Consider the following 16,484-nt stretch of genomic DNA (forward strand, 5'->3'; position numbering starts at 1 on the left):
TTTAAATACTTTTTGATCAATTTTATTCTAGAGTCGTGTATCGTTTCTTTTGTTGACTAGTATACATAACATATATAAAGGTCGAGGATGAACACTTTCATTTTTGACAAAAACCATATGAAAAGTGACAGTTTTTGGCCTATTTGATAGATTTTTCATATCTAATCCAGAATCGGACCGTTTTTAATGAGTGAATTAAGTTAAAATCTTTCACCAAAAATAATTGGATCAATTGAAATAGACATTTAAGTGTTAAAAAAGTGTCCACAACCTTTCGTCAGATGAACTTGAAATTTGAGGCCAAAACCGGCCCTTACCGGACCTATTCCTTTACACTTCCGATGTTCACATGGAACATATTAGAGTGGCAAACTTTCCGGGAATCGTATGAATGCGCCATACATTTGAATCATTCATTGAACGATGTCCAGAAATTTAATTACCTCAAAGTACAATTACAGTATGAAGCATTACGCACCTAAGCAGGTTTTCCGCTTACTAATGAAAATTACGCAGACGCCAATATTTTATTGAAGGAGAGATTCGGACAAATAGACAAAATTCACAAGCGTACGTACAAGCATTATTAGAAATTCCACCACCACGAAACCATCTTGTCAGTTTAAAACAATTTTATGATTCGTATGGAATATTATTTTGAATAAATAACCGGGAGAAATTTAAAAAAACAACTTGCCCGTGAACATGGAACAGAAAACTGCTTATAACGAGACCTCCGGGAGACTATTGTTAATGAAATAAATATATTTGACGCTGGACAAGATATTGAAACTTCTAACACTATACCAAGTACGTCATCTTTCTTCATCGGAACCAACAAAACCCCGACAAAATCAAACTCTAAATACAAGAAATATATGCCAGAATTCGGACACTAAACCTTGTGTATTCTGCCACGATGTACATGCACCAGCGTATTGCGCGAACGTATCTGATCCAGCATTACGCATGAACATTGTAAAACTCGAGAAATTGAATTTGAAACTGCCTTGGAACACATCGTATAAACGAATGTAAGTCAAAAAACACTTGTGCCAAAATTGCAACAAAAGACACCACACAAGTCCTTGTACTTACTGTACGCGAATTTATCAAAATGATAAACCATGATAATGACAGGAGAAGACAAAGAGTGCAAAATACTAATTACAGCCAACCGCATATGAATTTTCATGGTAACAATGGACAAACTAATCAGACATCTGTACATTTGATAAATGACAAGGATGAGAGGAAGATGACACTTCAATTTGATACTCATCGTCAGTCGAGGTACGTACAAATGTACTTTTAACAACTGCTGTAGCAAATGTATGGGCTGACCATATACTTTTTGACGAGGGAGCACAGAGATCAATTGTGACCGAAGATTTGGCAAGAAAACATAATTTACATACTGAGGGAACCGAATTTCTACAATTATTGTCATTCGTAGATAGAAACAAAAACGTACGACACTTGGCTAAATCAACAGTTTTCTTAGAAACAGATGCAGGACGGAATATACCGCTACACGTTCTAATTGTAATGATGATTGCCGTACCTTTGCAGAACAATATTCGCCACATTAACAGAGAACTGAACAATTTACGGGTACTAAAGTTAGCACATCCGGTAACACAGGAAGAGTCTTTCGAAATATCGTTATCGATCGAAGCAGACTACTAATCGGACTTAGTCGAGGATGAAGTCATAAGAGAAAATGGTCCAAAAGCCGTGAAGTCAAAGTTAGGTTTCTTACTTTCCAGTCCAGTAAGGGACAAAAGGGATAACTCGTTTGTGGGTACTAGCATTTTTAAAATTCTTGTATTTCATAAAACGGGTGAGCATGACATAGAAACATTTTGGAGATTGGAATCAATTGGTATTTACTCGAGAAAGACACTTCGATTGAACTCAGAGGTAATAAATACTTTGAAAAATTGCCATTGAAACAGGAACATGACGGACTACCACCAAACTATATAGTTACAAGAAGAAGAGAACGTTATTAAGAAACTTAGTCAAAATACTAAATTACTAATGAAGTATGGAGATATAATCTCCGAACAGGAACGCAGATGATTTGTTGATACAGTCGATGAAAACTAACAACAAAGCCGGAAAATCCATTACATTAGATATGCATAAGAAATCTGGCACAATGTTAGAATTGTACACGACTGCAGTTGTCGTCAATCATCAAATCATCCAAGTCTACATGATTGTCAGATGGGCACACCACCAAAATTAAATTACTTGACAAAGCTCCTAGTATAGTTTATAACCAACAAGTTTGCTACATGTACTGATATTGAAAAAGCTGTCGTACATGTTGAATTGAGCGCAGAAGATAGAGACGTTACCCAATTTTTATGGCTTAGTGACCCTACAAACCCAAGAAGTCAGCTAAAAATTATAGGTTCAAATCAGTGTTATTTGGAGCGACGTCTCCGCCCCCTTTATACTCAACGTCACAATACCGAAACATTTGAAACAATTTGGAAACAGTGAAACAGCTAGACTTCTAGAAAGCTACATTTACATTAGTAACATACTATCTAGTATGAACAAAGATGAATATTTAATTACGTATTTCAAAGAAGCAAGGAGCCTGATGGCTAGAGATGGATTCAACTTAAGATCATAGAGTTCAAACAAAATTACTACAATTAGCTGAAGGAGAAGACGTCCTAGATACGAATAAGTTTACCAAAATACTTGAATGTTGTGGAACAGTCAAAGCGATGAGATCTTTAACCGAGAGCGTGAAATTCCTACACCGGAACTACTTCATCATGTAACTATTCGAGAAGTTTTGAAATATTCTTCAAAGATTTATGACCCACTCGAGTTATTTATCCCTATTTATAAGCTTGCCTGCGTTTTGTTTAAAAATCATTAGAGAAACAGATTCCACCACCAAATCTGGTGTAATACGATTTTTATCCACTCTCTATAGTTAAATTTGAATCAATTTAAACGCTCTTTTTTAATTTGAAAATTTAACTGTCTCGAGTGGATTAATATCGTATAAAACTCGATGCAGTGGTAGAATCTATATTTATAAAACTGCATTCGTTCTATTTGAGCAGTCATGGGTTGGCTGTATATTTTTATGTCATATACAGCCACTGACCCGATATCAATTTTCCTCATGAATATTTAGATAGAAGTTGCCGGACTATATGTAATTATTCATACGATCTCTTCAACCTGTTCTTGCTTCCAAATATATACAAGAGTCAAACTTATTTCTTTTATAATTTTGTGGAAAAAAAACATATTTCACTTGTCAATATTTAAAGTTTGAAACCTATAATAAATCTTATGTTTTATTGCTGACATTTTAGTCCATACTCAAACGAATTCGTTCACAATCGATTGTGGGTTTCAACAGGTAATTTACATTTCATTGTGTTGTATGTTTCTCCGCCTGAAATGAGGCCTTTCTACAAAGGCGGATTTTTTCCAAAATTTAAATCAAATAAATGATAATAACACAGAAAATAACAATTAAAAATGTTTTTTTTTTATTGCAGTATAAAAAACCTCGCATTTCCCTGTTTTAAAGCCTCATCCCTATATCGTTGATATGTCAAGTCAATGCACTTTTATTGTCTATATACTAATATTTATTCTACAACAAGTTGTGTTTATTTCCTAAATATTGTAACATAGCTATAATTTGTATAAAGTCAATTTCATCATGGAACACTTTATCTACAATCAGAAGTATCTTAAGGGATGAACATAAACTTGACAATTGTGTGATGATTTAATAACATATCAATGTAATAGTTTAAGTTGCAGTATAAAAATATTATTAGGACAATGTCATAAAAATAGATTTTTTTTTTGAACTCGGCGCAAAACTGTGGAAGGGCTCGGTAGAATCTCGCCCTACCCCAGTTTTTCAGCCTCATACAAAAAAGTGTATATTTTTCTTTCATTGACCTGATATTGTATATTTATCTTACCTCCTATAGATTTTTGGGGATATGATTGGTTAACGGACTACAGGTGGTGACTATATATATTTCGTATAGGGTGCTCTAACAATACATGGTTAGTTACCATATAGGGTTAGTAACCATATGGGGTTGGTAAGAAGTAACTTCCCTTTCAAAACAAAATAGATGCCACAACCCTTTATAAAACAACACGGTGTTGTGGAAAAATCTGAAAGGATTCAACGGACGAAGAAAGTGTTAATGAAAGGTTGAAATAGTTCATAAAACATAATTAAAGTCGACAAGTTGTTAATGTTGGCATGACGGAGTTACTTCCTTTTCAAAACAAAAAAAGAAATCTGAAAGGATTCAACAGACGAAGAACCTGATATATGTAATAATCGATTGTAATAAATTCATCAAACAAATTTAATGATGAAAAGTTGTAACTGTTGAAATTGTTTTCTCAATAGACAAATGGAAGTTTGATCTTAATGTACTAAATTATAATCCTTGTACCTTTCATAACTATTAATACTAAGTATTGAAGACTTGACCACTTTAACCTAATACGATATATATGGACTCAGTAAATTCCATATGGGGATTCGAGCTTCGCTCTCACAAATTATATCAAATTAGGTAACTAACACACCATGTTACTAATAATATATATGAAATGCATATAATATAACATTTCCTTTACAGAGGTTGATGGCTACAGAGGAAAATCCTGATACACTATTCGGTAAGTAATATAACTAAGATCAAAGAAATTTATCTGTAGGATACCGAAAAGCAATACAACTTCATTTTGATTAAGGAATGACTGCAATATTTTTCTGTCTATCAAAAAATAACATAAAATAAGTGGTGCGAACTAAAAAACGCGCGTAGCGAGTTGTTTTAAAGTGCATCACATTTTTGATGTTATATTGAATATGCAGAAAAAATATTACAGTCATTACTCAAAATTTGATTCTGCATTTATTTCAAACAGGCGTAAATCATGAAAAAACGTTGATGACGTAACGGTCACATGAAATATTATGTATATTATATGATAAACAAAACACTGTCAGAAGACGCGTTCCATTCAGAATTGAACTATTAACTTATATGACAAATGACAAAACGTATATGTATAATGTTAAAGAGTAAATTGACATTAAAAAGGATTGCCGACTCTTAATTTAATAACTACATGCATATAGAAAATTAGTTATGCTCTTCTGAATCAGTCATAAATTAAAAATCCACCAATTAAGCTAAATCCAATGAAAAGAACAAAAAGGTGGATGTACTATGTCGTCTGTCTGCTAAGTACCAAACGTGACCTTTTCCCGAATATGTCTGTTATACCGAGAGTAAATGTACACGGTTGTACGACGTGTCTCGTTATTTGTAAATCAAAGATATATGTATTTTTCTTTAATGTTTTTGGTTGAATAATGTTTTAAGTCACATCGTTTGTTGTCCCAAGAAATTGCCTTTCAAAGCCATCATTGTAATATTCCGGAATATAACTGTTATACTGAATGTGAATTTGCATTGCTGTGCGGCGGGGATCGGTGTTTTGTACGTCCAACATTCATGGATTTATTTTTTATTTTTCTGTTATGTTTTTGGTTGGATTATCTGTTACGTCTTATTGTTTGAGGTCCAGATAAATTGTGGAAAAGTATTTAGTTTGATTTTATCAGGTTTTGTGGACTTCACCCTTTTCAATTTAACTGGAGTTCGAGATTTTTATTGATATTTTAAGTGCGCATTTTGACAAAGTCACAGACTATCATTGGAAAAGATATAAAAAAAGGGATCATTCCCGTGCCAACAAAGTCCACGATAACATCAATTTGGGCAATATCCTCCACCAAAAAATAGTTCACTAGCATTTACTTCCATATTATAAAGATCAAAGGTGTATCTATCATTTCTAAATCTAATTACAAATATGCTTTCAGGATCTCTTTATTGCCAACCTCTGATATAAACCTCCTGATAACACATGTGCTATTTCCAAAATCATATATAATCAGATTGACCAAGTTATAACTGGTGATCTAGACATTGCCAACGACAGTTTTCTGCGAAGTGTATTATATAAAGTACAAAAAATAGTAAGCATAAATCAATCTATTTGAAAAACTTAAAAATACGGATGGATTCAGTGCATACTTATTCCAGGCGATAGGTTAAACACGAGAAAGAAAAACTTAAATCCTCTTTGCTAATGTGTTAAGCTGTGATGACTTTGATAAAAATTAGAAATGAAAAAAATTGAATTGGTCTATGAATACTCAGGTGACAAACGATATGTTAACAACCCGTCCTATTTTCCCCGAATTTGATATTTGACCTACCGGGCTTGTACTTGCATGAGCACTACGACGAATGCCACATTTTGAGCAAGATTTTCTATTCCTTCAGGAGTACCTTTGACCCCCCTCGAATTTTGGTGGGATTGTGTCAATGGTATTCCATGTGTACTGTTGTTTATTTTATTGCACTTTTCTGTTATTTTAAATGGTGGCTTTGAATGTACTTTCGCCTCTCTTTGACAATAATTTGGCCTAGATACGTGGAAGTCAATAGCTTATAATAAGAATATTTAAGGGGTGATAAACCAAAAAGGAACAAAAGTGGTGCTCAATCAGGACAAGGAATTAGAGGTTTTGTGAGGGATATACATTCCTTCATAAATAAAACAATCCTTAATTTTTTGTGACACTTAAAGAGTAGGTATGACAAGACCATTTTTCCATCGACATCGAAAACCCAAAAGTTTTTCTCAAATTAGTCACTAAACTGTAACACCTGCAATAACAGGAGAAATCACATTTAAAAATATGTTATATATAAACATTGACGTACATATTCCGGATTTGTATGCTATGTTTGGCTGTTTTAAATCAAAATAAGTGTTTCCATGCCCACAAAACACCATTACTTCCCCCTTTCTTTTTTGGAATCAACTGAAAAGGTACAGTTGTAACCAAACGTTTTTAAACTTATGATTGTTTACAGCAAATACATTATACATCTAATACAGACAACCGTTGATCTCAAAAGGTAAAAATTACACTCTGTTTGTCAATTTTACCTCAAGGAGTTGTACCCTTAGTTTTAGCTGAATAAACGAGGGACGAAAGATACCAGAGGGACAGAATAAGATGAATGTATGATCGTGACATTTACATAAAAATTTAATATTTAATTCAAACCAAAACATAAACGATGTATATTAAATTCACTCGAACAGGAAACTTGCAGAATCCCTAATTGACTCAGTCTGGTTACCTGTTATTTGTCTGTTAGGCTCTGATACCCGTAAACTGCAACGAAGAGAACCAGTTAATAACACATGCTTCCATTTCTGTTTTAAGTTAATTACTTTACCTCTGAATAAACTATGTAAATTTAAGTATTACAAAGTCACCTACCTACAATAAAGCATCATCATTTACACATTTGAACTGTCAAATAGTTTGAACGAGGTAACAAAAGTTAAACACATTACAAAACGATTCAAATGATAATGAATGGAACAACTTTGACTTTTCATATTTTCAGTCGATCTGAACAACGATTAAAAGCAATCAAAACTAATCCTTGCATTGATAATGTAATGTATGAATTTCATTGCAATCAAATACTTATTTGTCATTGTTATCCTTATTTTTTTTTTATTAATATTCATATTTCGTTTCTGGTTTCTCATCTTCTAATGGAAATCCAAGGTTAGTTTACATTGATGCCCGAGGTTACTTTTTGACATGCATCAAACATGTCAAAGCAAGGCTCAATTGACAAATTTTGTATTATGTGTTTGCACAATATATTGATCCTATAGGGAGCATATTTTGAAACGAGAGATAGAAATAGTAATAAAACAGATTTTAAATACCAAACAAAATATAATTTTACATATTAGTAGAAATCAACATTACTTTTTTTTGTAGATTTTCAGAAAAGCGAGGTTGAGTTTTGGAAAGAACAAGACGTTGAGTTTGTTGATACACCTGTGGTAAACAAGATTTCACAGATCCTGGAATCAGGAAATAGTGTTTTAATAGTAGGCGAACCCGGCATTGGTAAGAGTATGGTGTTACATCATGTTGCATTGAAACTACAGAAGAAGGATGATTATACTATAATTCCATGTTATGGTATGCAGTACATACTGCAACATTATAATGAGAACACGAAACAGCTGTTTGTTCTGGATGACATTTGTGGACGATTCACAGTTAGTATGTCTGATATCGAACATTGGATGTGTTCAGAAGACAAAATAAAAAGAATTCTTAAAAAGGGCAGTACAAAAATAGCAGCAACTTGTCGATTAGATATTTACAATGATGAAAAGTTTCAAAACTCATACACTGTTTTCAAATCGAAGATCTTTAACTTATCTTTAGAATATTCAAGGGAAGATAAACTAACGATCTGTAAACATTATTTATCTGACACCAGTATACAGCTGTTGAAAGACAAAAATGTAGATTTTACACCTCTGATGTGTTATCTTTATTCCAAAAACAAAAACTTCAAACTGACTAATTTTTTAGAATGTCCTTTTGACATCTTCAAGAATGAATGGGATAAGATACAATTTTTTGATCCATACAAATATTGCTCATTATTTTTATGTGTAATCCATAATGGCATCATGAAAGAATCATTATTTGATACGTATAATGAAAAAAACACCAAAAACAGATCGGTCTGGAAAAACATTTTTGAAACCTGCAACATCAATCGAAGTACATCAAGAATTATAATTAAATCAGCCATGGACAGCATGATTGGAACTTACGTCCGGAAAATAAACAATGAGTATGTAGTCATTCATGATGAAATGTTTGACTTCATGTGTTATTATTTCGGTAACAAAGATACAATGGTCAGATGTATATTACGTTTTTCAAATATTCGCGTTGTCAATCAACGGACACAGCTAGAATCTATGAATGAACAGCATGGAAAATTTACAATTATGATATCAGAGAAGTATGAGAAGGATTATTTTGAGAGAATTAAAAGAGAAATAGAACAAGGAAAATTGAATCAATGTTTCTATAACACACAAATGAAGTATGAAGGATTTAGAGCTTCATTCCTCAACATATTAAAATCAATAGACGACAAGTTACTCTTTCCACAAATATATCAGAGACAAAAACTGCAATTAAACCGGACCCATGGAGATTCAATTGAAATAATGGAATGTGAAGATTACTCAGATGATGATGATGATGATGATGATGATGATGGTGATGATGATGACATGGAAAAGGATTCTTTCACATTTTATGTGACGGAAGGACCTTTCATAAAATCATGCTTACGGGGATATTATGATGTATTTCAATACTTCATGTCAAAAGATGTTGATATCAAGAATTTTAATTCGATTCATACACCTCTGACAGCTGCGTGTAAAGGAGAAAATGAACAGATAGTACAGGATCTTATTGACAGAGGAAGTGATGTTAATCAGGTTGATGGTATGAAACAAACACCTCTTACTGTTGCTTGTATTAGAGGAAATGATAAGATAGTAAAGTTTCTTATAGACAGAGGAAGTGATGTTTTCATGGTTGAAGGTATTATACAGACACCTCTAACAGCTGCTTGTATTGGGGGAAACAAGAGGATAGTACAGCTACTTATTGATAGAGGAAGTGACATTCACCAGGTTGATGTAGTGGGTCAGACACCTCTGACCACTGCATGTATAAGAGAAAATGAGAAGATAGTACAGTTACTTATTGACAAAGGAATTGATGTTAACCAAGTTGATGGTATGGGTCAGACACCTCTGACAACTGCATGTATTGGAGGGAATGAGAAGATAGTACAGTTACTTATAGACAGAGGAAGTGATGTTAACCAAGTTGATGGTATGGGTCAGACACCTCTGATAACTGCTTGTATTGGAGGAAATGAGAAGATAGTACAATTACTTATAGAGAATCGAAGTGATGTTTACATGGTTGATGGTATGGGACAAACACCACTAATAGCTGCTTGTACTGGAGGAAATATGAAGATAGTAAAGCTACTTATAGACAAAGGAAATGATGTTCACCAAGTTAATGGTATGATGAAAACACCTCTTACAACTGCTTGTAGAGGAGGATATGAGAAGATTGTTCAGTTACTTATAAACAAAGGATGTGATGTGAACCAGGTTGATTTAATGGGACAAACACCTCTGACAGCTGGTTGTATAAGAGGAAATGAAACTATCATAATGTTACTTATAGAAAAAGGAAGTGATATTAACCAGGGTGATGGTATGGGGCTGACACCTCTGACAACTGCTTGTAATAGAGGACATGATAAGATAGTGAAGTTACTTATAGACAAAGGAAGTGTTGTTAACCAAGTTAATGGTATGATGCAGACACCTCTGACAACTGCGTGTAACAGTGGACATGAAGGGATAGTAAAGTTACTTATAGACAAAGGAATTGATGTAAACCAGGGTGATGTAATGGGACAAACACCTCTGACTGCTGCTTGTAAGAGAGGATATGAGAAGATAGTAAACATACTAATAGACAATGGAAGTGATGTTAACCAGGGTGATGTAATGGGACAGACACCATTGATATATGCTTGTAAGAGAGGAAATGAGAATATAGTTCAATTACTTATGGACAAAGAAAGCAAGGTTAATCAGCTTGATAGTATCGGACAGACACCTCTGACTGCTGCTTGTAGTGTAGGAAATGAGAAGATAGTACAGTTACTTATCAACAAAGGAAGTGATGTTAACCAAATTGATGGTATGGGGCTGACACCTCTGACAACTGCTTGTATTGAAGGGAATGAGAAGATAGTACAGTTACTTATAGACAGAAGAAGTGATTTTAACCAAGTGGATGATATGGGGCTGACACCTCTGACAGCTGCTTGTATTGGAGGAAATGAGAAGGTAGTGCAGTTACTTATACACAGAGGAAGTGATGTAAATCATATGGATGATAAGGGACAGACACCTCTGACAGCTGCGTGTAAAGAAGGAAATGAGGAGATAGTACAGTTACTTGTGGACAAAGGAAGCAAAGTAAAACAGCTTGATAGTATGGGACAGACACCTCTGACTGCTGCTTGTAGTGTAGGAAATGAGAAGATAGTACAGTTACTTATAGACAAAGGAAGTGATGTTAACCATGTTGATGGTATGGGGCTGACACCTTTGACAACTGCATTTATTGGAGGGAGTAAGAAGATAGTACAGTTACTTATAGACAGAGGAAGTGATGTTAACCAAGTGGATGGTAGGGGGCTGACACCTCTGACAGCTGCGTGTAAAGAAGGACATACGGAGATAGTACAGTTACTTGTAGACAGAGGAAGTGAGTTTAACCAGTCTGGTGCTATGGGTCAGATACATACAGAAGCTGCTTGTGGACAGGAAAAATAACTTAGTTTAGCTTCTAAAAGACAAATAGGTATAATCAACATGGCACTCCTGATAATTACGTGTCCGGATGATTTTTGTATGCAGGATTGGCTGTTTAGCACGCAAATGATAGGGCAGAACGCACGCATGACCTGTGGCATTATTTTACTCTGAACGAAATAAGTTTGCACTTAAGTAAAATGTGTATACTGGAATAATAACAACAAACGATTTAAAATAAGCATTAGATATATATATAAACGAGTCTAAATTGAAAACTACGTTCAAACCTATGATTGCGTTGGATGAAAACCGCAATTTTTAAACGTGTGCATGTAAAACAAATTTCGTTGTAGAAGGGTCTAAAAACAGCACAAACAACATTTTCCAAAAAGACCAAATAAGTAAAAGAGTATATTTAAACAAAACACATTTGACTAACAGGTCGAACAACTGATGTTCTTTAACCCTGATGACTGCCATTGGCGATTGATTGCCTACTAAAATTGATCACAAGATATATATATATATATAAAAAAGTCTATAAAAACGACCAACCAGCAAATTTACTATGTACCGGGTCGTCTAGAATAGGCGATACTATGCAGATAAGGAAAAAATTATATCAGTCGAAAGATTTGCACAACAGTACTGATATAAGATGTTACAATACGAAAATGTTGTTATTAAATCGTGTTGACAAATATTTCGGCTCAACAAATGGCCTTCTTCAAGTGTCACAAGTTTTATTTGTCAACACGATTTAATAACAACATTTTCGTATTATAACATCTTATATCAGTACCGTTGTGCAAATCTTTAGACTGATATATATATATAAAAAACCCGGAACTGCTTAAATAGAAAAGATGGAATTGCAGTATGAGGTCATGTGATGAAGATAGCAATATTTTTTTTTTTAAATCACGAAAGCCTCTGATTGCTTCATTTTGCATGATCTGACTGCTAAAAGACGTCTTTTTCATATTGTTTACATTTATAAGGACTGGAACATGTTTTACAATAACATATTCAACTAGAGAATCTTGTGAAATATAATATATTGGAAATATGTACTTTTTTTGGTTTCAATGACGATCTTCATTATTGATTAAACTGGTTACAAGTACTGTTTAGCACTAACTAATTTATTTAAGTTGATGAAGATTGGGTTGGATTTTGCTTTTTTTTAATATAATGCCTTAAATATTTTTTTTCAGTTTTTAATTAATTATAATTGTTAACCAACAAGTTCCTCCTATTTTCAAATAAACTTGTTTATGTTTCGTTGTATACTGTATTTTGAAAATACTGATCAGATAATGCTGTGTTGATTTAGAATTTTGTTCCATGTGTTATTGTTCTAATCGAGTCTTGAATGTCTTCCATGTATCTTCATGATTAATGAGTACCAACTGTCCATAAATGTAATGACCTAATATATTTTTTCTTATATCTTGGCTTGAGAAAATTGTTCATTTAAAAAAGAGCATTTTGTTTGTTATCTATGATGCAGCAGTTTCATAATACATAGTTGCAGCTGGTTTGAAGTACATTTGACAAGACAAGACGTGAAATTCCGAAAATTTTATTTGTAACATCAAAATTTATAATCTCATTTAATCTATAATAAAGGATAACAAGTGTTCTTTGGTCAAGTTAGATTGAATTCCTATTTAAAATGCAATGCAAAAACAACCTGAAGTGAATACAAAGTGACTTCAATGTTTTTTTTAATTTGTTTTTCTTCTTAGTTTTTGAAATTTGTGAAATAAACATTTGTTGAAAATAGTGCCTGTCAAAAAACTGAAATAAAATGTTGCTTTTATTTTATTTAGCTGCAGAATACATACATTTATTTTTAGTTTTCAAGTTTTGCTTTTTCCCCAACAATTTTTGCCAGATTTTTATAAAACTTATATTATAGGTTATTATAAGCGATACCTCGTTCAAGTTCTAAAATTGTGAACGATGGCCTTAAAAAAAAAGAAAAAAATATTTCTTTTTAATACTATAAAATTTATGGAAAATGGCCTCATTAGCGCCCTCAGGAGTACAATTCTCGTCAGATTTTAATTTAAAACTTATACTATAGGTTAATATCAGCAAATTTGGGACAATTTTTAAAATGTTGAACGATTGACCTTTTTAAAAGAATTATGCCCTTTCGAAATATAAAATGTATGGAAAATGGCCTCGTTAGAGCTCTCATGGATACAATTCCTTCCAGATTTTTATAAAACTTATACTATATACGAAACATTCAGGAGAAGTTCTAAAATAGGGGAAGATGAACTTTAAAAAAAAAAAAGAGTTATATCCCTTGTAAATATTAAATATATGAAAAATGGCCTCATAAGCGCTTTCACAGGGGGAAAAGATGGAAGATCGACTTTTTTCAAAAAAAGTTATTCCCTTTAGAAATATCAAACTTATGGAAAATGACCTCGTTTGCGCTCTCATTGGTACAATTTTTGTCAGATTTTTAAAAAAACATAATACTACATGTTAATATCAGCATTATCTCGGCCAAATTCTAAAATGGTGGACGATCGACTTTTTTTAAATGAGTTATGCCCTTTTGAAATATTAAATAAGTGCAACAAGGGGGACATTCTAACTCTCTTCTTTTATTTCAATAGTATTTTAAGAACACACTTTTGTTTCAGTTGTGCTGCATGTAGTATATTCATGTACATATCTTTAATTTCATTAATATATGTAAGAAGTGACCAATATTCCTATATCTGTTATATACTCACAGCAATAGCCGTACTGAATAAATTGTTAATCGATTGTTTGTTATTTTGAATGTAAAAGTATTGCCTGGTGTCACTGGTTTCTTATGATATGCTTCTAACAATTTGTATTATTTGGTATAAGAGATATTTTTTTATTTTGTATTAGTTTAACATTTATTTTAATAATTAAATTCCGTAATTGCTTATTATCACAATAACAAATTATATCCTTTTAAAATCTTGATAATGTCACTAAACCGTTGCCATTAATAACATATGATACTTCTAAGAAAAAAATCTTAATTTAAATTTTCACATAACTACTGAATGGCTAAGGTATACTTGTAAGCCTTTAATTACTAAAATTTGATATGAAGAAAACAACAACAGCTCTGTGTATCTGCTATTCTCAAGGTAACTGATGTGTTAATGTTATGAATCAAAACGCCATGTCCTCCTTATCACTATCATAACTTTTATTAAGATGAGTTAACATTATTTCCTCTTAAAGCTTTCTTTATTTCAATCATGTTTTATTTTGAGAATTACGTGTTATGGAATATAATAAATTGTCAGCCATGATATTATGTTAGTCTTTTTTTACCGTTGAAAACATAACTCTTAAGTAGCAGTTTGTGTATGCCAAGTCACTGATTCAATATATTAATAGTTTTTCCAAACTCTTTGTGCTTATTCAATGGCTTACCTAGAATGTGAATTGAACTATAAATCCCCATATCATTCTGTATAAAATGAATATAGTTTTGTGACAAATTGTCGTCTAAACTTTGACTTTAATCTCCCAAATAATACACGACTAGAACTAATCTTGGATTAATCATAATATATAGTTCTACTACTTCATGTTTCACAAAATTTGAAGACATTAATATTGGTGGTTTTAAAAAGTTTTTTTTTTTACTATTTTAATAATGTATGGCCCTACTATTTCAAAATGTTTATCTGTATTTATGTACGTATATTTTCTTCAAAAGACTTTAAGTTTTGCATCTTGTAAGTATATCAGTTTAAATTTATAAATTATATAATTCACGTTGTGTAAAATATCGCATTTTGTCGTCAAAATATAGGCATAACCTTATTTACTTGTCCATAAAATAGACATTGTACCTTAATATCTGATTTACTCTTTAAATGTTTTAAAACTCATTCTTGATAATAAAAAATCAAAGATCACGTTCGTAAATTTTTGATTAGCACTCAAGTAATAGTCCTATACTTTTTTTTAGTATTATGTATAATGTTTTTAAGTTTGATCTTGTTTTGCACAATCCAAATTGCTTGTATATGTTTTTTTTTATAAAGTAATGTCGTTATTTTGTATCACTGAATACGAACAAAAAGGTAATCATTTCTAACAAATTCAGCACTGATTCGCAGAGATCATTCAACTTGCACAAAACAAGCGTTATGTTTTGAAGATTCGATATATTCATCAACTATTACATTTGATATATTTTTGATGTAATGTTTTTGATATTTTTATACTTGTGAAGAGAACTATTATTATAGTTATTGTAAATTTATGTGTGATATGTACAATTCTCGAATTCCTTAATTGAGTGTTAAAAGCTTTGTAGTACCCAACATACATGTAAGCTGATATACAATATGTAAATATATCTAAGTATCAATATTTCTTTTTAATATTAGAATGTCAGGGATATATAAATGTATATATACATTTTTGCACATTTTTGTACATTGTATATACTATTTGCCAGATATGTTTTTGTATGTGTATGTATCGCTAATTGTCAAATATTGTAACATTCTAAATTTTTAATTTTAAACTAATAAAATATCTTTATCTTTGACTGCATATTCAGTATACATGAACACATATGATGATGCACACTATACATGTCAAAGTTTATGCACAGTTCGACAAATAAGGTTGTTGCTCTAGCCCATCAATACATCTCAAATGGAAGGCACTGTACTAAGTTTCTTGCATTTTAGATATAAGAACATGTAGCATTAGTGCCAATGAGACAACCTTCCATTGAAGTCGCAATTTGTAAAAGTAAACCGTTAGAGGTCAAAGTTTGGTCTTCAACACGGAGTCTTGGCTCACATAGAACATCAAGCTATAAAGAGCCACACAAAATAATAATGTGTACCCATTCAAACGGGAAAACCAAATGTCTATTCTATATATTAAAAAAAAAACGAGAAACACTTATGAACCACATCAACAAACGACAACTACTGAATATTAGATTCCTGACTTAGGACAGGTACACCACACAATTGCAGCGGTTTTAATCGTTCGTTTGCACCGAACCTTCACCCTTATCTGAAACAATAGTGCAACATCACAATATAGAACGACACACTGTAAAATATTAA

General features: G+C 32.3%; 1 protein-coding gene across 1 annotated transcript in view; it reads left to right on the top strand.

Moving 5' to 3' along the window:
- Positions 1 to 15,904, top strand: part of LOC143076666 (uncharacterized) — a 103,247-nt gene extending 87,343 nt beyond the window's left edge. Inside the window, exons 14-15 of the mRNA XM_076252505.1 lie at positions 4,662 to 4,701; positions 7,916 to 15,904. Coding sequence (XP_076108620.1) covers positions 4,662 to 4,701; positions 7,916 to 11,391 — 3,516 coding nt within the window. The 3' untranslated portion in view covers positions 11,392 to 15,904. The remainder of the gene's footprint in view (positions 1 to 4,661; positions 4,702 to 7,915) is intronic.
- The last annotated feature ends 580 nt before the right edge of the window (positions 15,905 to 16,484 follow it).

Source organism: Mytilus galloprovincialis, chromosome 5 (assembly GCF_965363235.1).
Source record: "Mytilus galloprovincialis chromosome 5, xbMytGall1.hap1.1, whole genome shotgun sequence".
In the NCBI taxonomy this organism is placed as follows: domain Eukaryota; kingdom Metazoa; phylum Mollusca; class Bivalvia; order Mytilida; family Mytilidae; genus Mytilus; species Mytilus galloprovincialis.